Source organism: Stegastes partitus, unplaced genomic scaffold (genome assembly GCF_000690725.1).
Source record: "Stegastes partitus isolate 25-593 unplaced genomic scaffold, Stegastes_partitus-1.0.2 Scaffold1828, whole genome shotgun sequence".
Taxonomy (NCBI): domain Eukaryota; kingdom Metazoa; phylum Chordata; class Actinopteri; family Pomacentridae; genus Stegastes; species Stegastes partitus.
In genome coordinates, this window is record NW_007579559.1 from 51,532 (window position 1) to 79,527 (window position 27,996).

General features: G+C 39.9%; 2 protein-coding genes across 2 annotated transcripts in view; one reads left to right on the forward strand and one right to left on the reverse strand.

Moving 5' to 3' along the window:
* Positions 1 to 17,214, reverse strand: part of LOC103372800 (ATP-sensitive inward rectifier potassium channel 1-like) — a 25,732-nt gene extending 8,518 nt beyond the window's left edge. Inside the window, exons 1-2 of the mRNA XM_008302534.1 lie at positions 17,203 to 17,214; positions 2,258 to 2,265 (exon numbers count right to left, since the gene is read on the reverse strand). The gene's annotated coding sequence lies outside the window, so the exon portion shown is untranslated. The remainder of the gene's footprint in view (positions 1 to 2,257; positions 2,266 to 17,202) is intronic.
* Positions 15,077 to 27,996, forward strand: LOC103372801 (potassium inwardly rectifying channel subfamily J member 5). Its single transcript, XM_008302535.1, has 3 exons — positions 15,077 to 15,139; positions 17,640 to 18,513; positions 27,611 to 27,996. The coding sequence occupies exons 1-3, from the start codon at positions 15,077 to 15,079 to the stop codon at positions 27,994 to 27,996; spliced, it is 1,323 nt and encodes a 440-aa protein (XP_008300757.1).

Below are 27,996 nucleotides of genomic sequence, written 5' to 3' on the forward strand. Positions count from 1 at the left end.
GTGCGCATGTGTGTGAGCAGAAGGAGGGGTGGGGGGGCTGTACACTGATGGCAGCCGTTTTGCTGGGTCATCATGTCACTGAGCATTCATATTCCATATCCATCATTCTGAGAGTAAAATTGGCAAAGTGCTAAATGCCAAGCGTTGCAATCCCGAGCTGTGCAATGTGCTTGTAAAGCATTTGCCTCTTGTGATAATACAAATAAAAGGTAGAAAGCATTTCTCCAAAGATCTCTGTGCACTTAGCTGACTTTTTGTCAGTATGCAAGACCATCTTATCTGTAAGAATTCAGAGATGTAGAGAAGCAGGAATAAAAACAAAATTGTTATGTTGATCTTTTGTGTTGCGCATCCAGTATTGATTCCTTTGGAGATGATGTGCATGTCAATAGAAGGCGAGAATTTCAGCTGTCAAACCTGAATGAGGGGAAAGAGCACGAAATCTTTCCACTAGCATTTGTGGGGATTTTCCACTGTACACAACTTTGTTTCAGATACTTTGACTGTTTATCCAGTAATTCTTGTATTTTGAATGTAACTCTTTATGCTTTTACTATACTAAGATATTTTGGTTTCAGCAGGTATCTGACATTTGACTGCACTATGTAGGCTAAAAGTGTAACACAGAAAGCTGGCAAACACATTTAAAGTACAGTCTAGTGCACAGTGATACCTTTGACTTTTTTGTGTCTTTTGTTTCTTCAACATCAGGGTGTGATTCCATTTGGTTCATGGAAAGTGAATGGAAAACCTTGAGTTTAACATCTAGGACTCAAACCATATACACCATGAATATAAAAAAATTATATAAGAAACATTATATAACCAATGTCGTTTAATCTGTTTAAAGGTATTGCATTATATGATAGTCAATATCTATAAAAGTGTGTATCCTTCCTCTCCCCCCTGTTAAATCAATCAGCAATTTGCAGGTATTCCAAAGTTCACACATACATTTTTGTACTCTGCTCAGTATTCTCAGGTCACATTATGAAGTTGTCTTCCTGCTACACATCCATCACACAAAGGACTTCAGCCTGATTAAGCAGCCACATAGCCTGAATAATGAACTCAATGAAAGGGAAAGAAAATACAGAACCCCTTCTAAAAGCTTTAACTTGCTTGTCTCTTTCACCTTGTTCTTTTTTTTTTGTTTTCTCCTCACCCCACCGCTCTGCACTGGCACGGTCAGCGGCATGTGAGGAATGAGAGTAAATTCAATTCTGTTTGATGTAAAATGACACCTGGTGACAAAATATACAAGAGAACACTGAACTATTGTTCCAGTCCAGCGATTATACCTTCTCTCTAGTTCTGGATACCGTACAGCCATTATCTCACATTTCACGTGTTTTCACAGTTCTTTATTGTTGTGACTTAATTATTTTTTTGTAAGACAAAAAGTTGAGGATAGTCTTCAAATGAAAAAGGATCCTTCTGTTAAAGAGACTAATCTATGCTATGCATTATAATGATGCCCTAACAACGCTTCAGTACATATTAAAGTATAGCACTGTTGGAAGAGGAAGTGTGTCTTGCATATTAAACCCTTCACATGACTGTCTTTAACCTGCAAGGCACTAGAGCTCTACAAATCCTTTTGCCTACAGGGATGCTCAGAAGGTACAACACTTTGTCTCTGGGTAGGAACACAACCTGACAGCAGCTCCCTGTGGACTATATTTTTTTTAACAGATAGTCATTAGAGGAGGAGGATGCCAATGCTTTTTGACGTTGATGGCCTTGGACTGACACATAACATAGATAGGGAGAATCAGCCAGTGGGAAAAGGGCTGAAAAAGTTAAATGGACACTGACTCCTTTGTACTCTAATTAGACATTTGCTGACACAGCTGTATACCTTTGTAGTGTTTGAAGGTTTTGAATGATTTCTTAAAAATATTTTAATCTGTAAAATATTCACATCTCCCTGTAGGTATCTGGTGAGTCTCACATGAAGTAATTGGTTCTGCTTTGAACTCAAATGCACATCCCCTTTACCATAAACATGTCTGAATAAAATAAGCTTTCTTCTTTATTCTTGCCATGAAAAAAAATACGTGGCTTCAAGGTAAAGTCACTGTTGTCAGTCAGCTCTTAACTAACTCATCAATCCAGAGGAATACTACACGGTTTCCCCACAAGACTTGGAATAAGTTGATCATTTTTCAAGCAACAACTGTGACAAACAGCTAAGAATTGGAAATTAATTCAGCTTTTGCATATAATAAACTTTTGATATATGCAAGGCACCAACTGAACAATCTGTTTGGATGCTTTTCTCTGTGGTCACCAATATCAACCACACGCTACATGTTTTTCTAACACAAACAGTAAAACGCAGCTTCAACATGCGTCACACTGTTTTGGACTGCAACAGCAGCTGTTTCTCCATTAAAGCTAATTCAGTAGCAAAGCTTCTCAAAATGTCTCAGATCTGACGTATGTTACTGTAGCACAAGGTGTTCTTATTTAATAGTAGCAATGATTTAATGATGCCTCTAGTTGCAGCAGCTAATTTCTTCTGATCACAGAGCAGCAGGCTGGTAATCAGCCCCTGCTATACCTCTTTCCTCCACACAGTGTCACTATGTCAGGGCTATGTACTAATGTCTGGGCAAGGATCAGTCTGTTCCTCCAAATGAAAACATAAAACAACAAGAGATCATTTGTTTTTTGTTTATTTGCATACATTGACTCAATGGCCTCTACATGACAAAGATTAATGTTTCTTTGTGAACACAACCCTCTCACATACTTGAGAGGCTTCACGTAAAGCTGTGAGTGGCAGTAATACAGTAAGTACACATAATGATTTTTCATCTATTGTGAAATATAATTCTGGAAACCCACCCGTGGCTATTATGCTGGAAATGAAAACATCTGTCCAATGAGCCAGTGAGAAGCAGCCCAGGATTTATCGCTGATTCATGTCAAACCTGCCTTACATAATTACACAACGTGCATCGATTTAAATGTTAATAAAGTGTTTATTAGTCACTGGATCTTATACAGTGCTTGTATAGCTGTGCTTGATTTTACCACTGTTCTGTGTGCTATTTTTGTGCCAAGCTAAAAACATGTTACAGTATTTCTAAATTATGTATTCACATATAGCATGCACGGTGCTGTGCTGTAAATCTTCACACCCACATAATTCATTATTTAAACGTTAATAGATGTATTCATTCTCTAAACTTAACCTTCCCTTCAAATAATACTGCAGGATTAAAAATCATAAGTGCTATAAAATGCTCACTGCTATGCTCCTCGTATGCACATTTTTTTGTGTCTATTTTGATGTTCGACCAGTATGTTGACACTAATGAATTTTAAGTTAAAGCTGTACCAGCTTGCTTAGGCAGTTGTTTAATAATTTACATATTTTCCATTGCAAACACACACCTTGCCTCCTCATGCATTTGCCAATTTTCCATACTATTAAATGCTGGCCCACAGTTCTGCTCTTTGTGTAACATCCAATGCAAAACAGACACTTGGATGAGCAGTTTAGTATAGCAGTGCAGTGCAGGGTAGCTTCAAGCTCCAAACTTCAGAATATCTGCCAAGCGGTCCTGTGCTCAGACACTCAACTTTCTCCGTTATGCCCTTGTAGTGTCACGTTTATTGTGTTTGTCCTCTGATTTTCATCCCTGCTCCTCTTGGTTCCAGGCTGATAGTAACAATGCAGTTCATCGCTGTGCCATAAGCTCTGACAAGAGGATCAATCAGAGCTAATGAAGCCTGGGAGGAGGTGAGAGAAAGCAAAGAGGGATGGAACCAAAGGGGGAGTTGGTGGGAAAATGAGGATGAGGATGAGGTGGGGTGTAAGGGGGGAGGAGTGCAGGATTTCACTGAAGAAAAAAAGGAATACTACAGCCAAGGGAGTAGAGAGAAAGAGAGAGAGGATTAAGAAAAATGACACTGCTTTCTCACCTCCTCAATTCATGCAAGGAGGAACTAATTCCTCTTTCCTCTCTTGCCGTGTATGAAATGATCATTTCTTCACCTGATGGCTGTGGTCTGATATATACTATCTACTGTGAGCTTCAGTGGTAAAGTGTTCCTGGTTTGGCATTTTGCTGACCTCTGATACTGTCATCCAGGTGCAGAAGACAGGACAACTTAATGATTTGTCCATCATGTTTTGTTTTGTTTTGTTTGGTCTTTTTACAACCTCTACTATTTGTGAAGATTTAGGGGGCACAGTTTACATGGTGCATGAGCTGTATTTTTGTTTTCAGTCTGTTATTTATTTTTTAGTCTGTAGAAAGAATATTAAGAAGTGAGGGAGCATAGGAGATACAACTCAGTTTATTTTATATGGAAATGTCTGCATTGATGAATATTTAATCAGACTCAGAAAATACATGAATGCTATGCTATTCCCACTCTGTGTCTTCATCCTGCAGCTCACCTTAGCAGGATAATCCGGTTTGATACTTCTAATGGATCCTCTATTAAAGGACCAATGAAAAGCTTATTATGTTGTTACCAGCACACCTTTAACATTATGCAAATGATTATACACACACACACACACACACACACACACACAGGTTTCCTCTAAGCACTTGTTATAATAAATGTGGCAAGAGGCTTTATTAATGTATGATGTGTGAATAATAAGAGGTGTGTACAGTCAACTGGATTCCTCCACAGGATAAGCAACAGAGGCATTAAGGTGGAGGGGGGCTTTGATCAATAATGGTGTAGCCTCAGGAGGGGAAATAATTACACATGCCCCGGATCTGAACAACTTGGGGATGATCCGCACACAGAATCCATGCAGCACGGCCGCCAGAGGACCAGAATTTTTTACAATTAAGATGACCAACACGTTGTGATCACTGCTGAGATTAGCACCGCCACCTTCGGGAGCCAATGTGAAGTATGGCCTAGAACTCATATCCCTCGGCCAAATCCCAAGCTCCTCATTATTGCAGCCTCAGTCCTTGATGTTCCATAATCCGCTGTCATTGGCTCCTTGGCTGGTGGAGGCTGAGAAAAGAAGAAGTATATCCCAGCCATCTCGCTGTGCTTCTTGCGACTCAGCGGGAGGGGAGGGAGATGAGGGAGATGAGGGAGGGGGGCACATGCAGAAACAAAGGGGGCCTGCAGAGTCATAAATCTCCTCCCTAAATTCAATGCAGGAAGTACAGTACATGAAGAGCCGTTCTGATAATAGCTGCTTCTGTCGCTCCTCCCCCACTTATCATCAGCTCCCTATCTCCCACTCCCTTTGCTCTCATTCTCATTATTCCTCCTCTGTTATGTCTACATTCAATTTTCTCTATGCGGTGTTAATAACATCTCAATGTCAAGCATCCATCCATCCGCTTGTGTCTATACTGTACTTCCCATTTTGTTCTTATGCTTCAGTCATGACCAACCATGATCACACAACTCCAAACTGGATGAAATTTTAAATATAAGGAGAAAAAAATGACCACAGAGAGTCCATTCTGCTGCTAAGCTATAGGAATTTATTGCACACATGAGCACACTGGCCATCACCATGTGGCCAAGCTGAGGTCAAACTAGTTTCATTCAAAATATTTAGGAGGTATCTTTTACTATATGGCATTTAGTGACACTGACAGCACACCTGATTTGCAGGTAACTTGTGAATTGAAATTGCAGGTCAAAAGGTCCCTTTCCTCCTTTTCACTCTTCTCTGCTCCGTCATTGCTTCCTCTTCTGCTCTTTTTTAGTCTTGCTCTGTGTCTTTTCTTTTTCTGAAGCCTCTTTTCTCTGTTTCCACTTTATAGCTCTTTCAAACCCTCAGGGCTTTTCTTTAACTGCAGTTTTAGGGCAATTGATTACACCACACTCATGCTCCACCGTTGCTCTTTGCCTGTCTGCAGCCCCAACGCACACACATAGATTCATCTCTCCTTTCCCACCTCTCACGGTACCACTGGACTTGACTTTTCTGAGCATACAGTATTTGTCTCTGCCTTTGCTGCAGAGAAAAAAAAATAGAGATCCATGTTGTAGACACACACACCGATGCTGATGCTCTGTGCAAATAACACATAGACTTCTATAAAAGGATACATTCTTAGAGACAAGAGGTTTAATTTCTGCGTGAAAGTGAGAAGACAGGAACATTCAAGAGAGAACACATGCATATTAACATCTTTCCCATCTTGCATCCACTCTGCCTCTCTTGCTCTCTCTCTCTCTCGCGCTCTCTCTCCTCTCTCTCCCTATTTCCCTCACACACATGCACAGACAGACCCCCCTCTCACACAGGAGTAGATAGAGAGCGGTGAAGAGCAGAAGGAGCTGGGTGGAAGGAGGGCGGCAGGAGGGCTGTTGTTGATTGAACAAAGCCAGGAACGGAGTGCGCAATCCTGGGGAGAAGAGCAGCTGTGAAATGCCTCGAAGGGAGCCTGCCAGCTACTCCTGCAGAGACCTGAAGGTAAGCCTCGCGCACCGCTGATGGAGGAAAAGAAGAGAAAAAAAAAGCAGAGGAAGAGAAAGAGAGAGAGTAAGGCAATAGAGGAGGTTTTTAAAGCCGCTGATGCATGATACGACAGTGGCACCACGAGAGCTGCCTCCTCTCATTTTGACTGTGGATGGCATTGCATGCTGTGATTGCATTATATGTTTCATTGCAGAGTCAGAAATCCCATCTGGAGTGGCTTGCCAAATGAAAAAAAAAAGTGTGCATTACTTGAGGAGAGATCAAAAACTATGAGAGTCAGATATCTAGAGACAGAAAACACAATGACACATAGCAAGAGTAGGAGGAGAGCAGCGAAAGGGGAAAGTGTTGATGGAAAAAGTGGCTGGATTACCCTCCTCCATCAGTTACAACAACCTTTATCATCACATCTTGCCTCCTTCGTCTTATGTCACTGCAGAGATACATAAATCATCACCATGCATCTCCTTGCCCTCATGGCGGGGGCAGGGTAATCAAAAAGGCAATGAATTTCTCTGACGCAGGCAGAGAAAAGCCTGTCAACACTCCTGCTGTTTGTGCCTACTCGGGCGCCCTGCTGTAGTCCTGTCAGTGCAGTGCAGGAGTTTTACAAGCGCAGCAGCAGGAGCAAACCTATAGTGAATGTGCATATGTGTGTGTTACTGTAAGTGCATGTGTGTGTGTGAGTGTGTGACGGGAGAAGGGGGTCTTGTACTACCAACACATTGCGCAGCATGTTTTAGCTCTTACATGTTCTTCTACGTTCAATAAAAGCCGGAGATAACGCAGGGCGATAGCTGTTCAATGAATATTGTAGACTACACCAAAAAGCATTGAGAGAAAATCATTTATATTGATTCCCTTGAAACACTCTCGCTGGCCTGAGGATTAGGGCTGCTTGCTTTAATGTCTGATGTACATCACTGTTTTCTCCTCTACCATAGCTCCAGTTTAGTGCACGCTGCAGGATACACATCTCAAGAGTTGTCGCTGTAAAACTTTGATGACGATGCAGTGAGCATAGCAGCAAAATTAATCAAGCGCAGTTTTCCCAGAGCTCCTGTCCATCCTGGTATTGTCTCATCAGGGACTGTCAAGACAGTGTCAAGGCAGTGTGCGGTCATTATTTTTTAATATCTGCTCTTTGACAGAAGGTGGGGGGAGGGATAACTAAGCGCGAGGCATTTCTGCTGTCTTCATTAACCACATTTTTACACATCACACAACCTTGAACCTATTGGAGCAAAAGGCAAAAGGACAGTCTACTCTGACAGAGTGATTCCTTGATAGTAGCCTTGCAACAAAACCTGCCTATGTGCCACACTTCAGCTACTTTTATCACTGTAATCTATCATGATCCTTGCTCACAGCTGGTTGAACCATGATTGGCTATTTAAAGAGTGTAGGAGAAAGTGTGAACTGCTAAGATGTAATGTTTTTTTGATGGATGGCCTTTTGACCTTATTATCAGTGCTATCATCATAGCTGCAACTCATGGCTGTGTACCTCACTCCCCTCCACCTTGGTTATTGTCCATGCCTGGTTCTCCCTAACAAGTGGACAAAAGAGGGCAAAGGGCAGATGTAATGCTCAGCAGGATCTAAAGATACCGTCAAAAGAGAAGATACTGTGAATAATTAATTGGATCTGTTTATTTAGTCAAGACTGCGTGTCTCTAGGGGATATAGGGAAAACTCGTTCTTCAAGCAGATTCACATTCTCTAATACCGCAGCGGCGCATTTGTGTCAAAAGCTTAGCCAAGCGTGAAGATTTATTTATTTATTTTTTTTGTATTTAGTGCTTTGGAAAATGTGTGTGCATCTCAGAGTACTGCATAAAACTACAGTATTGCTTTTGACAGACCTACATGCAGATCCCCTATTTATGCAGCACTCCTGCATTAGTTGTCATCTATAGACTTCCCTTCAGCAGCAGTCTGTACACTGGGAAAATAACTGTACAATTTAAAAGCCACAGCACAACACTCTTTTGAGCTGTATGTGAATACAATCCGATCGAGTGGTGGTTGGATGATACAGAATAAATAGAATAGAATAAAACTTTATTGATCCCTTCGGTGTAAACCTCAGGGAAATTGTTGAATATATGTACATATATTAACATATAGAATAACAATAATAATAATAATAATAATAATAATTCTATATATATATATATATAATATACAGACTAGCTGCATGATTTTTTTTTCTTTTTACACAATCTTGTACACTTGTCTTTGTCCAAGGAAAATCTCTTTGTTTATACCCTCATAAATCTGTAGCCAATGCAAATTGGTGTGTGTCTACTGTATCTTAAAGTGCCACCAATGATGCTTATGCACCAGATTTATAATACATCCCATTCACTGTTTCAGCTGCAACTTCACAATACATGTGTTTCCCCCACTGTCCTGTCACACATAAAGTTGATGAAGTGCTGCTACTGCTACAGCCTACATGCAGCACAAACAAACCTTCACCTTATTGGTAGAGAGATGATTACATCAGAAATATTCTCTTTGTTCTCTCGTCAGTTTATCCAGCACACCTATTAAAAACACAAATGGACATGAAAGTGCTTTCACACACATCCATGGCCTTCCATCATGGATAAGAGATAAGGATAGAAAATATTATTTTCTGGCTCATGGGGATAAAATCCAAAAGCAGTTGGATTCTGCATCTGTAAAAATTACGAAATAAGTAAAAATGGCTCCTTTTTTCAGGACACCTTGTTCTTAGCATCTGTCAGTGTGCACATCTGCAACAATGGTTATCCTGTTCAGGAGGTTTAGACGGAATAACATTCATGAAGCAAAAGTATCCCGTTTCCTGTAAGACTACTCAGTTTAATCAGTCACAGATTGCATTTTGACAGATGAGAAATGCATTCCAATATACATCCCATGTCCAGGTTAAATGGCTCCTAAGAAGCCTCATAATGGCTGGTGCTCTTATCTGTCAGCAGCAGGTTATGTGGAATGACATGGAAGTTTTACAGTGTCTCTGGCTCTTGGCTTAGCCAGTATGGCTAAACTGGCCTTTATCAGAAATTATTTTATAATGGAGGATTCATCGGGACCTCTTCGCTAAGCACTGCAGACAATGGCAGAGATGCGCTGTTGTCTCATGTCCACTTGATAAGCATTCAGGTCAGACCAGTTGAACTAGATTGCATTGTAATTGTACAGGATGTTTTGCATTCATGTAGCGCATGTGCTTGTAAAGACCTCATCACATACATGCAGGCAGATTTGGATATTGTTTCATTTCTTATGTGATTTAAGGCAATAGCAACCACAGTCACTTTAATTGGCTTGTGTAACAAATGCCCATAGTTATGACTTGTTTACACGGATACAGAGGCCCAATGGCAGCCCAACTAAATTCACAGTAGACATTCATTCATATTGTGCGACAACAATTTTATTCATGTTCCTTTACATTTGTTTACTTTTACAGTGACGATGTACATTAATCAGTGTCACTGTAAATGTAGCAATTTAGCTTAACATTAAGCGGAAATAAAGGACACACATACAAATGCTGCAGTTTGAGAATTTGAAAAAAGTCAATGTTGCTCATCACCGCAGTATCATTAGGATGCCAAACGCCAACACATCAGGTCTCCTCAACATATGGAGGGATAATGTTTTCTCATATTTTACATACACATCTATGCAATGTGAGCATCCATCAACAGGGGACTCATTTCCATTTTTATTTTCATTTAAATGGATGGAAAATGAAAACACTTCCCGAATTTTACAGTATTTCACCAGTATAAGGTATGTAGAGTGACAGCATGCTGTTTTTTGAAAAATTGTTTTCTAAATAATGCTGAGTATTTTCTTCATCACAAACGTGCCTCGCATTTAAACAGCTACGACTCATTTACACCATGTCATCTGCTGCCAGTAACAGAGGGGTAAGCTCATCGCTGAAGGACACCTCGGCAGAAAATGCACTGAACACAGGGTTGCGTTACTCAGCTGCTATGTCAAACGTACCAGTCTGGGGATTTTTAACATGCTTTTGTCGGGTCATAATCCCATTTCATTCCGACTTGGTATGTGCTGACTATAGAGAAGGAGGATCCTCAAAGGGACAAGCATGGGGACACAGTGAAACATGTCAGGAATTCCAATCAACATCAGTTGACCTTTGGCTCCACCAGCATTCGCCATGCGCTGTCTGTCTCTGCAGTTCTGCCCTCCCATCTTCCCCCTGCTCTCCTGTCCTTTGCAGCAAGGTGACGCTGAAGATTAATGAACCACATGCAGCATCATGGGATTAAGTTCGATGCAGAGGATTTGTATAAGTGGATCTGATTTTAAAACAATCAACGGATTAGTTTGGTGTAAAGAAATGGGGTGTTGGGGCGTATGTACACCCACCCAACCTCTTACATTTCTCTTCATGACATCTCTCACGCTCCAGGCCAGCATTGTTGAAGAGGGTGCTATTTGGCTCCAGTAGGTGTTGGGTTTTAATCCCATCCACTCCCACTTCAGCAGCAATGTAAAATCATGGCTATCACTTTTTTTTCTTTTTTGTTTTTTTACTGAGTCATCATAGTGGAGGACCAAGGTTGTGAAAGGTGCAATGGCAATTCTTAGCTTGAGACTAATGTGTGCAAAGTGTACTTTAAAGGACAGAGTGAATGGAGAACAGTGGAAAGGATGTACATGATTGCGTATGAAAGAAAGAAACAAAGAGAGAGAGACGGACATATCATTAGGGAAATTGTTTCTCCAATGTGAGTCAAACGTCTCGGTGCAGCAGTGTCACTCCAGAGAAGGTCATTCATGAGAAGGACACAACTGGATACACTCAGCTCACTATCGGGCATAATGGGTAAATGGTTGAGGGTAAGTTTGTGTGTGTGTGCGTGACTGCTTGCGTGTGCATTTGCTAGGCCTGGAGCCAAACTAGCTGGGGATGTTTTTAGTCATTTGACCCACCCGACCTCAAAGTGTCATAAGTGAGCAGAGATAGGGATGAAGCCATGTTATTTTATGGGCCAATCTTAGCCTGGGACATAATAATGACAGGTCAAGTAACCATGACTAAAGGGGAGGAGTGAAGTAGGCTAGGAAATCAAGGAAATAGAAAGTTCCAGTGCTTTCATGGCCATAGAGACAGCAGATTAGCAAGACTCTACTAGTCTAGATATCTATCACTTGCAGTGATTCTGTAACTGTAGTTCCTGTGGTAATAATCCTTAAAACTGGTGCAATATATTTCTTGTATTACTCTTTTTGTCTGACTTTTCCGTCCTTTATTTTCTGCCTATTTTCCCCTAGTCTCCCCAGTTTTAGCACTGCATGTGATGTGCCAACAGAAAACTGCAAGCCATGGCCTTAAAATCTATGGATGAGTGCCCACTAATAGTCAGATTTGTATTGTAAACTAAGGGATATTGCTGAGTTTGCAGCATCTTACTGCCATTTATAACCCTGTCATGTTCAGCGGCATGGTCACAAGCAAAAAGAGGAACAGTGAAAACATAAGCACTATTGTCAGATGGGAGTCTAGTCTGTGGAAGTTACTGAAATGCATACACTTCAGATAAATAAAAAAAAAAAAAAAAAAATACTGCTGATTTTTTATTTCTGAAAAGTTATGCTTGACTGCAGCAAGCAGCATCCTCAGCATTTGTAAAACAAGCACATCTGTGAGGATTTCAAACAGAAAACCGCATCTCTCTGCAGACTAGAAAAGCTAAATTTATTATCTCCATTAAATGGGAAATCAAAAAAAGCAACTTACAGAACAAAATCGTTACAATTATGATAATCAAGTACAAATTACAATTCAGACAATTAATCTGTTTGGCTGTAGTGGAGTGGCAGCGATAGTTATTGATTAAAAAGAAAAAAAAAAACGCTGTTTAATTACAATTATAAATCAGCTCTTAAATTTCAGAACTGCATACAGAGCTGAAGTTCTGAAAATATAGGAAATTAAATCACAAAGCAAGTGCTATTCAGTACAATGCAAGCTCCAGGGGAAAGTTATAGCCCTTGCCACAGGTTAGAGGAGAAAAAGGCACATTTTGCTGTGCTCTGTACAGATTATTGTTTACAGTGTGCAGTGTCAGCAAATAGGGAAAATATATGTACTGTAGATATCCCTTAGGAAGCAAGTTCTCTAGTTTGCTGGTACCCCTCGGCTTTAAGCACAACAGATGAGTGCTCTTGTTATCAGGACACAAACACAATTCAGCCAAAGCATCCTGTCACTCTCCTGGTAACAAGATAAATGCTTGTTACCCTCTTAAAGCACCGAGATAAAACACCCCAGCTGGTATCCATGTTCGAACACCTCTCATTTGAGCTTGTTGAATGTGCTACCGTGAACAGACACTGCAATTACAGTCTTGCTGAAAATACACACAGGTCTGGAGTTCACAAATCTCCAGAGAGCCATGTTTAATTCATGAGAGAACCTAAAATGAGTCAGAAAGCGAGACCTTGCAACCCCTGTAATGTATGCAGCAAGGTTTTTTGAAAGCTTTGTGTGTGTCCCGTGCCTCTGCTCCTCTGTCTGTCTGTCTTCTCCCTGCTCAGATGCCTGTCACGTCACTCTGCCCTTTGCTTTGGACCATCAAAGTCAACACTACATTCCTGTGTGGATCTGATTTGTGACGTGGCCCTCTCACTTCCCAATGCTCGCTTTTGCATTCCCTCTCCTCACTTGTCAGTGATCAAATAGAGAAACATCAAAGACAGATGACAAAGAAATGTCAGATGTCGTTAAGGTCAGGAACCAGCGACAAAAGTAATTTACCCGTGGTCTTTTGCTTGGTTAGTTACAAGGTCCCTTGTTCTTTTCAGTAAATTAAAAGTAGTTGATTTTTAAACAACACCCAAGGGCTCTGTAAGTTAATTGCCTCTTGGAGCTCCAAAGGTGTTGTAAGATTGCTGCTAAAATTATGGCTTTATCTGAGCCCCCCCCAACACACACACACACACACAGACACACATACACACACCATTCTCCTCTATAACTACAGCAGCGGCTGTTATTAAATCCAACATCATTCAGGAGACATTGAAAGTGTTCCCTTTCTACTTCTGCTGTCACTTTGGACCTCACATAACAGATGTTTAAAAATACCTATTTCGGCATACAACTCGGGAGCAAAGAATACTCTTTAAAATCACTTCACACTATAGAGTAGACTGTCAGCACATCACCTACTCGCTCCAGGGGAGCTAAAAACAACCACAAAGATAATATGTACACTGTTTTCTATATTAGATTAGATGTAAAGTAAAAGACACAACATTGTTTGTGACAGATGGTACTTATTTGTCCGTCTCCAACTGATTAAGAGAGTGATCACTGCCTTTGATCGAATGTGATGGGGCCATGGTGGTGTGGTGTGAGAGCAGTTGTGTGTCTGCATCTGTGTGCGCATGTGGGCACATGCAGTCGAAACAAGCCTGGCAATGAGGAGCCTGCTCTTTGGGAAAATGACATCATTAAAAATGTTGCAGCTGAGCCTGCTTCATACAGGCAAATTAGTCAACCGTGGACACTGGGTCATCTCCCATGTGTTGTTGTCAGCTAGTCCCTTAGCATTGGGATCTGTGGTCATACTGAAACGGGTTAGTATTTATTTTAGTCTTGGTTTAAGCTGTAAATCCATCTAATGGTTATTTTGGAGTTAATGATTGCCCATGTGTCAATTTCTGTCTCAAGAAGAATTATCTACAGCTGATTTGTTTTGAAAAACACATTGTGAGAGAAATTCAATTCTTTGAAATGCTACTTGTTGTTCTTTATGTTCTTTATGTTCTTTGTCCTACAGTCTCATGTGTGGTTAGGAAAACCATAACATAAGAAAACATTAATGCTTGTGTTGCTATATGCAGCTATCATATTACAAGCATGGTTATTATAGGGAAACAAGCAGCATACATTGACATTGACATGTTCGGTATCAACATTTTCAGATATGCCAATGTGTTATGCTCATTAACAAGACGAACAGCCTGCTGCTATGATAATTGTTCTGTCAAGCTGAACTGAAGTGCAGCAGTGAGCTTAATGGCATGTTAACATGTTAACAATGACAAAATATTGATGTTAAACATACATAACATACACAAAAATGTGTTTCCTTGAGTTTTTAGGGAAGCTGCAATAGCAGTAGTAGTCACAGTGTCTTGGATATGTCTACATCCCAGGATATTGCCTGTATGACAAAAATATTTATTTGGTCAAAATATTACATCCAGGACAAATGCAAACATTTGACTCTCATGGGTCTCTGTGAGTTCTGATTACACCAGCTGGCAAACATTGACATATTGACAAATTGAAGCGATTTTAATGACAGGTAGACTTTAATGTGCTTGGGGGGGCAGGGGATGGGTGTGCAATACATCAACACAATGGTCATGTAGACATAACACATGAAAGAATGAAACATACACAGGAAAAAACTTGTATATGACGGCACTGTAGTGCTGACCTTTATTGTCTGCTGTGTTGGTTGATTTTAATGTCGGTGAGCAACAAACCATAGAGATCATTCCTACAATCTGTTACAAATAGTAATGTTTTAAATGTCACCTTTGGGTGACTAATGTACTTTGTTATGACCTTACAGGTGAGCTTCAGCTGAAGATGGCAGGAGATTCTCGAGTCCTAATGGACCACAACATGGAGATAGGAGTCACACCTGCACAGGTAAACTGCACAGCAGACCACATTTTCCCAAACTGTACAAATTACTGCAGTATTTCCACAACTGGGAGATACTAGATGTGAGATATGAGGGAGACAACACTAGAGAAAGGTAGTAAGGAGGTGTGGCCTCATTGAGAGAACAGGGGAAGCAAAATAGATAGAGAAGATACAGAGCGATGAAAATGATTGGTAGGGACAGAGCTATATATGAAAGAAAACCAAAGTGACAGTTTTCAAGAATTGTGGGAAATGGAGAAGCAAAAGAGGCAGTTAGACACAGAATAGATATGCTCCATAGATACTTCACAGATTAAATAAGTGATACGGCCTATAAATTAAGCTTTACAAGGTGTGATCAAATCTGTTTCAGTATATAATTCAGTTTACTAGGCAGTGGAGATGATAAGGAAAGTACACCCCATTCCCTTCCAATAAGGGATAGTGGAGTTGTGCTTGTTATCTGTCCTGATTCCCCAGCTGATTGGAACTTATTCAGTCTACTCAAGCCTGAACAGAAAGGCTCAATGAGAGAAAACCCACAGCACTTACTACTGCCATGTAGAGACAGCTAGTGAATGTTTTTATGGACCATCACCACCAGGGACCATACTGACCAATGACAATGGCCAAAGATTGGGAAGCAGCACTTGTGACAGCGTTATCTATCACTCAAATTAGCCCATTCCAATGCATTGAAACAAATGTGTCTATTTTAGATGTGTTTCATTCCAAAGCTAAAGAGTAGTGATTAACAACAATTCAAAAAACAACTGTAAATGTTGGCTGTTCTTGTCAGTGGAAACATTTGACAGTTTGACTCTAAAATTCAGTGGACTGACTGTGTTCTGAATCTATATTTGATCCAGTATCTGTGAGCATAGTCTGTAATAGGGGAGCCCATTGACATTTAGTGAATGCATTGTCATCAAGCTGCTAATTGCAATGCAGGTCAATAAGCATTGTCTTTCAATTCTTCTTTGTCAAAACGTTCCTTAAACAAGGATCACTTCAAATCGATGTCGGAAAAATCAATACTGCACATGCAGACCTGACCAAATGTGCACATCCCCAGGACAGCAGAGAAACGGCACCTGACATCTCAATTAAGCTATCTTTAATATACCCGTCAAGCGACAGATTTTATTTAGCAGGATCTTCAATCAAAGGCAGCACAGGGACATTGTAGTGCCTTAGATTATGTTCTTCCCTAGCAGAACTGTGCGATCTTATCTGAGATAGAGCAGTGTCGCAGCTAGTGAAAGCACAGTAGGATGTAACTTTTCTGGTGATGTGAGCATGACTCTGGAGGGAAATGGATCACAGGTGTCCGATTAGCAGGGAGACACTCAGAGGGCACAGGAGATGTTTTCTTGCCTCGACACAATGCATTTCAATTATCAACTGAGATTGGAAAGTGTCTGTGTGCTGCTAAAGTGTCCTTGGGCTGTTTGAAAGGTGCCTTACAACTTTGTCCTGGTGTATGTTTCCCTTTATGTCTGTATGAATGGATGTGTCTGTCCAAGATGAGGGCCAAGAAATGGAGCAAATTCTATGCAGGCCCTGCCAAAATACACTGCCAGATTCTGAGGCATTCAGTGTTTTTCTTTTCTTTTTTTTTGGCCTTTTTGCCTTTATTTGATAGGACAGTTGAAAGAGAGACAGGAAGGTGGGATAGAAGAATGGGGGAAGGGGTTGCAGCAAAGGGCCATGAGTGGGATTCGAACCCATGGTCGCTGCTTCGGGGACTATAGCCCCTGTTCATGGGTCGCCAGCTCAATCGGGTGAGCAATAGTGGAGGCCCCATTCAGTGTTTTTCAATAATTGTACATGCAGTAAAACACACTCTTACAATGATGCACTTTCTAGATAAGTGCACGGTGTCTCCCCAGACATATACCACTCTTCTTAAGGATACCATAAAGGTGCATTGTGAATGGATGGAAGATCTGTTCCTATCTGGGCCTGCCAATGTCCCATAGGGTGCAAGGGAAGGAACACACAGGACAGGGAGGGAGGCAGGGCACAGCTGTGGAGCCAGATCGCCTCGCTGGAGCTGGGCCAACACAGACAAAGACCTCAATGTCCTTGTGTTCTTGTTGTGTCCTCTCTCTCCATTTCTTTTTTTGCCCTGTACACATATATACATCCACTGACACCTACAATGTCATTGTCGAGCAGCACGGGGAAGTGACTCTATAACCACTTAATAATTTGATTTGGCTCCGCCACCAGCAGTGTGGTTTTGTTGGCTGAAAAGAAAATCACGTATTTAAAAAAAAAGATTAACACCTACATCCTGCAGTACAAACTCTGTCTAGCTGTGAGGAAAATATTAACTGAAATGAAGTGTTGGTACCATATTATACACCCAAGTAGAGAAAAACTTAATTTGCTGATGATTTCTCTCCTTTCATTCTTACTTTGTATGTCTACCTTCTTTCACCTTCCTGCTTTCCCTTACTTTGCTACTCTCTGTTTTTATCTTTCCTCTTTGACATAGGTGAAGAAGCTTCCCAAACACTTGAGGGAGGCTCAGATCTCGACAGAGCGAACCCACTTGATTTCGGACCCAGCAAAGAAACCACGTCAGCGATACGTGCAGAAGGATGGCAAGTGCAATGTTCATCATGGAAACGTGCAAGAGACCTACCGTTACCTCAGTGACTTGTTCACTACGTTGGTGGACCTACGCTGGCGTCTTAGTCTCTTCATTTTCACACTGGTCTATGTAGTCAACTGGCTTTTCTTTGGGTTTCTGTGGTGGCTAATCGCGCTCATCCGTGGAGATCTGGTGCATGCTGACGAGGAGGGCTGGACCCCCTGTGTGGAGAACCTCAACAGTTTTGTCTCAGCCTTCCTCTTCTCCATTGAAACAGAGACCACCATTGGTTATGGTTATCGAGTTATCACAGAAAAATGTCCTGAAGGTATTATACTGCTTTTGGTACAGGCCATCTTGGGTTCCATTGTTAATGCCATGATGGTGGGCTGCATGTTTGTCAAGATCTCACAGCCAAAGAACCGCGCAGAGACCCTCATGTTCTCACACAACGCAGTCATATCAGTGCGAGATAACAAGATGTGCCTGATGTTTCGGGTGGGGGACCTGAGGAACTCTCACATTGTGGAGGCATCAATCAGAGCGAAGCTGATCCGCTCACAGCAGACCAAGGAGGGGGAGTTCATCCCACTCAACCAGACTGACATCAACATCGGCTTTGACACAGGAGATGACCGACTGTTCTTGGTGTCGCCACTCATCATCTCTCATGAGATTAACGAGAAGAGCCCCTTCTGGGAGATGTCGCTTGCTCAAATGGAGAAGGAGGAGTTCGAGATTGTGGTTATTCTGGAGGGCATGGTGGAGGCTACAGGTATGAAGGGGGTAAGATTTTTCAAGGAAGGGGCAAAGATAGGTGGACAAGTAGAATGGGAGGAAACATGGGTCATGGATACATGGAAAGAGAGCGCGAGAATGAGAAAATGTTGGATGCATAAAGTCAGCTGAGTGGGAGGGATGGATGATGGATAAATGGATGGAAAGGCAGAAGTGGCTTACATGAGGAGATGCAGTGTGTTAAGGTGGGGGCACCTGTAAGTGCTGCAGATTGAAATGTTATAATGGATGGAAAGACAGAGAGACTAATTGACTCTCCTAGTGAGACATAAATTATATTATGACATTACAGTAAACTGTTGGTATGGGTTTCAATGGAAATTTCCATTTTATTGATTCCGTGCCAGCCAGCAATGTTTTTTGAAAGAAGTGGCTCTTTCTTCATCTGCACATTTTAAAGTACTGCTACGTTAGCTGAAGCAGATAACTAATAGCTAGAACTGTCCTGCATATATTTCTTTGTTCTTACTGAAGCCCGCATTTCCACTGTTGCTACTTCAAGGTTATGTCTTTGATATTGTTTATTTCCAAATGAATGAAGTGTAGCTACCCACACAGCTGATGTGTGTTTTGGGTGAAGGTGAAACAGTCTTGAAAAGCGCTCCAGGCTGGTTACATTTATGATGTAGACATGACCAGGTGTTTCTGTAAAGTTCCACAGAGCTACTGTTTGCCAGTTTGAAATGGTTTTAAGAGATTTTCTAAAACACTTACTTAGAACATTTAAAGTTAGTGTTTTTCTGTTAAAAAAAAGAAAAAAGAATCTACTTTTCATCATTTTAAATGTTAAAAAAGACTAAAAGCTGAATAAAAAATGCTGTAAATACAAAAAAACTTTCCAGCATAATGGCCCACAGCTAACTGTTAATTTACTGTTCTAATTTGTTTTTTGTGGTATTGGCAAACTCAGGTCTTGTTTGTATGCCTAAGCCTCATTGTTTAATGGCCTTTGCTGAAGGACTAATTACAATGCACTCATTTTAAATGCAATGCATTATACATGTCACTTTTCTACTTTATTGAATATCATCATATATCATACATCAGTCAATGAGACACACATTACTAATTTAAAAAAAAAAAAAAAACCTTGAACAAACCACACAACCCCTTAAAGTGATCAGGTGTGACTTTGCATTCATCAGAACATTTCTGCTCTATTTTTTTTTTCTCCTCCAAATCACCAGCAGTCATCCTGTTTCCTGCTCGCGCTGCTGGATACTTGACTCAGGCATTAAATCACCTTTCGCTTCACCGGCAGAGAGCATGGCATCATGAGGGGTCATGTCGTCACCGTCCTTGACCGCTAGGCAGTGAACTAATCTGACCATCCACTGGCCTTCCCCCCACTTCTTTCCTATGGATGAGGCTTACTAAATGGAGCTTAAGCCTGGGAATTAAAAGATAACTACGTCATTACAGCATATTAACGTTTTTTCTACCGACATTTGTCAACTAATTTGTCATCCGCTTTAATTACTTTCACTGACACAAATCATGAAGTCAGGATAGAACTTAAAGATGACATTATCCCAGACAGTTGGGATTTGATTAAAGCCTGCTTATAATCATTAATAATGTTGTTTAAATTAAACTGTAAGGTCCTCAGCTCATAAGAATTTATATGTATTGCAGAATAACTACTACAATGTCATTTTTTTTTAAGAATTTGGTCAGGTGGTCAGGTATGGGTAAATGGATGACCTATGCTGTGTTATGCAAAAACAGATTTTTTTCCTGACCCAACAGAAAAATAGATTATTTGTAGAATAAGCATCTTTGGTTCAATATCAAACAAGTAATGATCTCATTAACTAAATCCATCTGAGACGGATTAAAAACAGCAACTGATGAGGTCCATGAATTGTCCAAGCTTTGAATGTCATGAGTAAAAATTCACTATTAAACAAAATATCTACCACCTCACAAGTTGGACACTGCCACATATTTTGGAAGTGACAGATAAGTGGGTGTTGAAATGGCTTCTTTCTCTCCTGAGCCATTACTTGTTTGCTGCATTGACAACCAGCCTGTCGTGTTCAGCATAACTGTGAGTCAGGCTCTGGAAATCACTAAAAACACAGCACTCCCACAGTGTTTGTGTTAAAAAGTAAAACAAGAGGACGACTTATTAAAGAACATTCTGCCCTCCTACTTCATGACACAGTGTAATTGTACTAATGAAGATACATGTAGTAAAACAAGTGACATACACGCTCCATTAAACTGTCACAGTTGATGAATGTGAGACAGAAACAGTGTGCGTTGTGCGAATAAAAAATACTATCAATATCGAATCATATTTCTATTTTTTTAAACAATCAAGTACCGACTCTTACCTACATGGCACATGCTATTTAAGCTGTTTCAAATAAATGAAACTCTTCCACAACACCTACAGAAATAATCTTTTCTGTAGCAGGGGCATTTTCCACTCATATCTAGTTGCAAAAGACAATGTACTACAGAGTTTATCTTCCATAGAAAGCATAAAGAAATGTACTTTTATCTGTCTAGTTTAGTTTACCAATGCAAATTTCCTCTTATCACAACTGTCTTAAAACCTTTCCATATTGGTTTTATTACATTTATATTAAGCATGTATTAATGTGCAATTTTAGAAATCAAGCACAAGCATTGCCAACAACAGACACCCACGATTAAGTGCGATGTGATGGTTAGTGCTATAGTAATACAATATATATAATACTAATTACCAATAATAACCGTCCTCTGTTTAAACATTCCAAAAATAGTAAGGCATATTTTTGATAGAAAACATGGTAATCATCCATAGAATGTCTAAGGAGCAGCCAAACAAAATTCTCTTATATCACACATATTTACAAATCGCAGAGAAATCCCTAGACTTAAGATGTACTGTTTTTGCACTGGGTATTTTTTATATCCAGTCAATGTTGCAGAATTCTTTCATTCTACTTTGCTTTAAACAAAGTGGCATTAAGTCACAGTTTATTGTCATGTTTCTGGTACTTCTTCAGCTGTACCAAAAAGTACAGTACCGACAATGACAAATCTTGTTTTCATTATTTACGTGTCTCTAAACTGAACATAGCGGGTTTAAACTTTTGTCCCTGGTTTCTTTTACAGTAAATAATTTATAAGTAAAATAAGGCCTGTTTTATTCTCAGATTTCAGAAAGCATCTTGCATCAGTGCCTTTGCTGTGTAAACAAGAGTGTCTGCAATGCTTGTTTGTTGGGTTTTTTTGTTTGTTTGTTTTGTTTTTTTTCCTGTCATACTTACTGGGAAATATGTACTATAAAGGGCCAAAAGGTACATTTTAGATATGGTTGTTGGCAGCGGTTTCTCCTACAAGAAAAGTGAACATATCTGTACTATATGTGTCCAAACTGGAGATCAGTTACCATGATGCATGTAAGAATAGCCTCTCTAAATAGATTCATTCATATAAGAATTTTAACAATATTATTGAATAACATTTCAAAACGCATAACTGCTGTTGCAAGAAGTTGCTTTTTGACATTTAAGGACATAGTATTGACGCATATCTTCTGCAATTAGAACAGTGTTGTCACCTGCAGGTTATGTGTACTATAGCTGTTGCTGCTGATTTATAATGTACAATTCAAGTCTGAAATCTGTGCTAGATTTTTTAATTAGACCATATTTTGAGGAATATATTTAAAATAGTTCAAACTTCTCAGTGTCATTGTGTGCCCTGTGTCCTCCAACATTGTCCCTGTAGTTGGGGTAGAATGGATGTATTTCACTAGGTTTCATTCCACTGCACAGAATAAAACACAGGAAAAAGAAATTACAAGACCAACCCTCAGCATCTTTGTTTTGGGTACCTGAAGGAGGGAATTTGAATAGCCATATTACGTCAATTTGAAGCTTAGTCAGCACAGGACACGCGACCATGAACAAGAAGCCTTGAGGGGAAAACCAAATGTCATCAAACACAAGGGTAAAGTACAACTTGAACAAGACCGTTCTAATTGCGGTCCTATTATGTTCTCTGAAATGACCCTATTTTCGCACAGATCGATTGTATTACACATTAACAGCATTGTTATTATCTAACTAATGAATAATAATATGCAAGTGTTTCTAAGAAATTATTAAAAATGTTCAGGTGTAATTTAAGGTTTAATTAATAATAATTTAACTAAACTCATTCAGCCATCTCACCTGGAACACTGTATTACATAAACAGACATTATGTACAGTTGCTTAGTGTTTAGGCTCCAACTGCGTCTCTGCCTATAAGTTCAGCACATCAGCAATTGGGAAATGACAACAAAACCTTTTCCCCAGGAGAGTTTAGTGTCAGGGTATAAAGATAAATGCTAGGTGGGATTGTTGAAGTTCAAGGAAAATGTAAACAGCAGCAATGACAGCTGCAACACATATGATGGCAGCAATTACACCTGTGTAACTAATAACATTATTGAAAGCTTTTTTCCATATTTGTGTGCCAGTGCCCAGCATGCACAACACCACTTTCCTGCTACTGACACACCTAAATGGAAAGCTGCCGTATGAAAGTAATTATTATTATACCTGTATTTGATAAGTGAGAAAGGCGTGTTGTCAACAGAGCTGTGACTGTTCATTTATATTCAAAGATTATGCTGGTACTTTTGCACGCTTTATCCTGTTTACTACATTTGGGGAGGTTTGAAAAAATGGTTCTGGCTGCTCTGATTGTTTAGGCGACACTAAGCTGTGTGTCTAGTTTACATGCTGTGGAAATCCCCAGCTGCAGCTTTTGTGATGCAGGAAGCAACCAGTTTCACATTATCACTTTTAAGACATTCTTGTTTGCTCATTGTTTCTTGCTTTCTCGCTGTTTTTTTCTGGTGAAGACAACAGAAAAAATGAAAAACTGTGGTTCAGTCAAGCATGCATGCACATATGGTTGTCAGGAATAAAATTATCTGAATTCTGTAATCTTTATTTATTACCATGGCTGCTGCTCATCTGCCAACTGTCGAGTCTTGAAGCACATGAAGTCATCACAGCACAAGTGTCTCCTACGCACACTGGAGCCTGCAGCAGACCATGTCTAAAAAAAAAAAGAAAAAAAAAAAAAGGTATTTTGCACAAAAGATACAAGAGAAAAAAGCTAATTCACTGTTTGGAGGCCAGGAGCTTAGGAGGGGAAAAAAAGGGGACACATTTGCATACATTATTTGCTTTTGCTTTTACCTCTTTCTTTGTTGTCAAAAATGAAGTGTGTCTTCAACAATAGATTGTTGTCCAAAAACTTAATGTGTGTATGTGTATGGTTGATGATGGATGATTCTTATTTTTGGTTCCATCTCTTTTTTAATCTTAACCCTCAGGAAATAATTGCTCTCAGAATTAATTTTCATAATCAACATAATCAAGACTATACCACTGCATCAGCAAAGTATTAATGTAGTGTGAAGTTTCTGTAACAAATCCCTAATAAAAATGATAAAACTGGGTGCAGCATCTCTTAAGCACTAATAGGACACGGTACTATAGATCTTCACAAAGCATCTTAATGTATTTGGACTGCTAAACTAAGAATTCAAAACCAACACATCAAATAATATGCCAACAGCCTTAATAGACACTATACAAACCCTTCTCATTAGGGAGTGAAAGACGTTATATTGTCTTTGATGATCTAGTCACAGAAATAACAAACATTTCACAAGTTAAATGTGGAAACTAGGCCACTCATAGAGGGAAAGCTGAAGAAAATGTGCAAAAGCCCTTCCTCTCACTGTGACATATTAGTTTGGCATCTACATCTATTTAAGAGCACATGCTTGATGTTATTTGGAATGTTATGCATTTACAAATTATGTAACAACAGCTGGCTCACTAAGGCATCTAATGGAAGGAACACATGTTTTCAGTTTGAAATGATTAAACACAATATCAAATGCTTGAAACAAAGCTACACTGTAAACCAGGCATTTAGTCAAATCCACTTTTTTTTCTTATTAACTGTCTGTATACTAATTTATTGGCAATTCAACATTTCAGACCACTTCTTGAGTTCTTATAACATGAACCATTTTGATGCAAAATGAGAACTTAAATCAATGAACAGCTGAGCATACACTCAACTTATGAAATTCGGTTTATAAGAAACAAAAATGGCATTTAGGCTCTTGCATATTTTGTAGTTAGAGAAAGCCAACATTGTGGAAACTTGCTTTGTGTCTTTAATACAAATGCTGCTAAAAGCAACCCAGTGTCCCAAATGTTATGTTTCTATATAACTAAACTCTGCTGCCAGTTACATTTTACAGGATTCATAGCTTTTATTTGCTCTTTTTCAGCCAACCAATCATACATTAGGCTGGACAGTAACACCGTGGTAACCCAAAAAATGGAGGAGAGTCTTCAAATATGCTTTGAAAGGGTTTTTTATTAACAAAAACCATGCTATATTCCAAAACCTAGCCATGTAGTTTTGGTGCCGAAGCCTAACACAAAAGCAAGCGTAACCTGAAAGTAAACAATGAGTGAAAACGGAAATTAAGTCTAAGGATATCTGAGGTTCACAATACAAAATAAAAATTACAGACATCAACAATGTCATTTTGACTAGTCATAATTACACTGTGACAAGTCCGAATTTTTATTCAAGATTTCTCAGAACATCTTTCTGACCAGTCATAATGACAGTGATATCTGTAATATTTGAGCAGTTTAAGCGGATTTAATAGTGGTTGCGGTGGTGGATAAGATCTATGAAAACTGAAAATAATATCTCCTTATGAAGATTGTCATTTATAAAGTTTGAAGTGAAAGGTGAGAATTTGTAGGACATCTAAAAGCGCATACATTTTACATTGTATATGCAAATGTTAAATGTGCAAAAGAGAGGATAGTACCTAGCTTGCTTATCGTGAATAAGAACATCTCTTGCTTCCACCAAACCTTCGCACCTTACAGTGAAATTGGACTATTTTATTTGAGATTAATAGTGTGTGATTGTATTAGCTGTTTGTTACTTTTGCCCCCATGTGTTTTACAATAAGCTATTCGCTGCAATGCTTACTTTCGACAGCTCGGTTCCTCCATTAATAAACAGGTTCACACCAGATAGTCTGTCGCTGCAGGTGTAATTAATAACTGCAATAACAACTGTGTTCTACTGAGCCTAGACAGCTTCACAACTCCAGTATAAACATGTGCAGACATCTTAACTTGTCATAGAAGGAAAAGCCCAGATGAAGCAGAAATGAGTCTCTGCTCCTGGATATTGAACTGGACCCACATGGTGGTTCATTTGGAAACTTTTGGTTATTTCACAAAAAACTGATCACCAAAACAGGTTTCTGAAAACATATGAGACAAGAAAAAGGCCATGCAGTTGACTAATCTGTCTTTATTTTAGATTGATAATGATTTGTTTAAATTTTTTTTCAAAGCCTGCAGAAGCAGCGGATCATGCTCAACGCTCTGCATATGCATAAAATAGCCTAGACCTCAACTTTTGCAAATGAGGAGCAGGCAACGCAATGCTCCGTCTTATGAAAAGCATTGTGACGCTATCAGAATGCATTTCATGGGTGCTTACATCCACAATGAATGGGACATGTACCATAAGTGTACCAGTAAGCTATGTCAGTGAGTCAACATTAATAACACAAGGACTCAGAAGCCAGCTCACCTGAATAAAATGCAATTATTTTTAATGTTTCAGTTCCACAAGTGCTGTTACCACTATGACAAGTCAAAATGTCTGCTGACAACCCTTGGAGCCCAATTAATGCACTTTGCATCCAACCTCATATGTTTACTAATTTCAACACTCCTTTTCACACTCCTTGAACAGGTTTCACAGCACATGATATATCAAAAAAAAAGAAAAAAAAGAAAAAGAAAAGCAGAACTTGCCCTTTCTGATGATACTAGTTGTTTCTCCATGTGACAAAGCATTGCTGAGTTTTGAAATTACAGCTAATCTATGCATTGTTTCCAACATAGGGCTGACATTACATTCTATTTTGTAAGAAACATACACACAAGACATGGTTTTGTTTTTCATTGCAACGATTCCAAACTTGTGGTCAAATGACATGTGTAGGTCACCTGTGTGCAAGTAGGCAGGTGTGATTCTAGACTCTGGGTGGCCCCAGGCAAAGTAGCCATTGGGAGCCCCTTGGTGAGGGGGGGGAAGGTGAAAACACACTGGTTTGCTTCTCAATGATACACCTCAGCAAGTAGGCATGTACACACATCAATCAATACAATAATTACATTTGTTTTCATTTTATTTTTCAAATTTCGAAGTCACAGAGCAACCCATCAATGAGGCTCTTACATTGTCAGGTTCTGGACAATGTATTATTTTTGAAAAGATATTTCTACTGCCTGCATACACACACTGACATACATCTAAAAACGTAAGAGGTTCAGATTAGAAAAAATTATATCCCCTCTAAGCTAAAAAGTAAATGTAGTGAAACTAGAACACTAAATAGAATTGAGCCATTATTAATCGTAGTTGCTACTTTGATTTTGATGCTTTAAATTCAAAATGTTGCACCTGTGTGACACCTGAGTTGGACCATTGTTCAACATGTCAATGTTTCTAGCACTTTGCTGAGACAGTTAATGAATAGAGACTATAAATTTGCAGTAAATCTCCAAGACCAAGCCTTTCTGTCTTTCCACTTCCAGAACAAGCGCAGTTGCAAGAGTGGGCTGTGAGATGTGATAGTTTTATTCAGGCTTGCTTATTGGCAAAAACACACCTAAGAAAATAAATATTGACATCTTGTGTGCAAATTCATCATGTATTTTTCACCACTACGGCATTCACAAACATGATGGAGGCTTAGAGGAAACACTGCTGGCAGTTCTTGTACAACCATGAATAATTAACCAATGCTGTCATTCTCTTTCTCCTTACACCTCTTTCCATCTGTGTGTGTGTGTGTGTGTGTGTGTGTGTGTGTGTGTGTGGGTGTGTTTGTTCACCTGTCCACTCTGATTGTGCATGTTTGCCTTTGTGTATTTGTGCTACATTTTGATGTGATGTGTGTGCTTGCGTTTGTGCATGTGGACACATACATCCATCCTTACCTGTGGCAGGGATGACATGTCAGGCACGAAGTTCCTACCTGGACACGGAGGTGCTGTGGGGCTACCGCTTCACGCCAGTTCTATCACTGGAGAAGGGCTTCTATGAGGTCGACTACAACAACTTCCATGATGTCTATGAGACCAACACCCCCACCTGCAGCGCCAAGGAGATGGCGGCCAAGCTTCGGGATGGGCCACTATTGCCGCAGCTTTCACTCCTCAGCCCTGAGCCCAAAATGCACACTTTTGACCCCCTAGACCGCCTATCAAAACAGGATCCACTCAGCCAGGACGAGGAGAAGGAGGACAGGGATTCAGGGGGTGACAGAGGAGAGACTAATGGCTCAGCCGCTGCTTTGGAGGAGCCCCCCTTTGCTGATGGACTGCCTGACTGA

What these genes read in the sequence shown, in the direction of transcription:
- LOC103372801 (XM_008302535.1), top strand. Translation starts at nt 15,077, where the DNA reads ATGGCAGGAGATTCTCGAGTCCTAATGGACCACAACATGGAGATAGGA. An exon ending in TAGGAGTCACACCTGCACAG is followed by an intron (nt 15,140 to 17,639) that starts GTAAACTGCACA and finishes TCTTTGACATAG; the next exon opens with GTGAAGAAGCTTCCCAAACA. An exon ending in GGGCATGGTGGAGGCTACAG is followed by an intron (nt 18,514 to 27,610) that starts GTATGAAGGGGG and finishes TACCTGTGGCAG; the next exon opens with GGATGACATGTCAGGCACGA.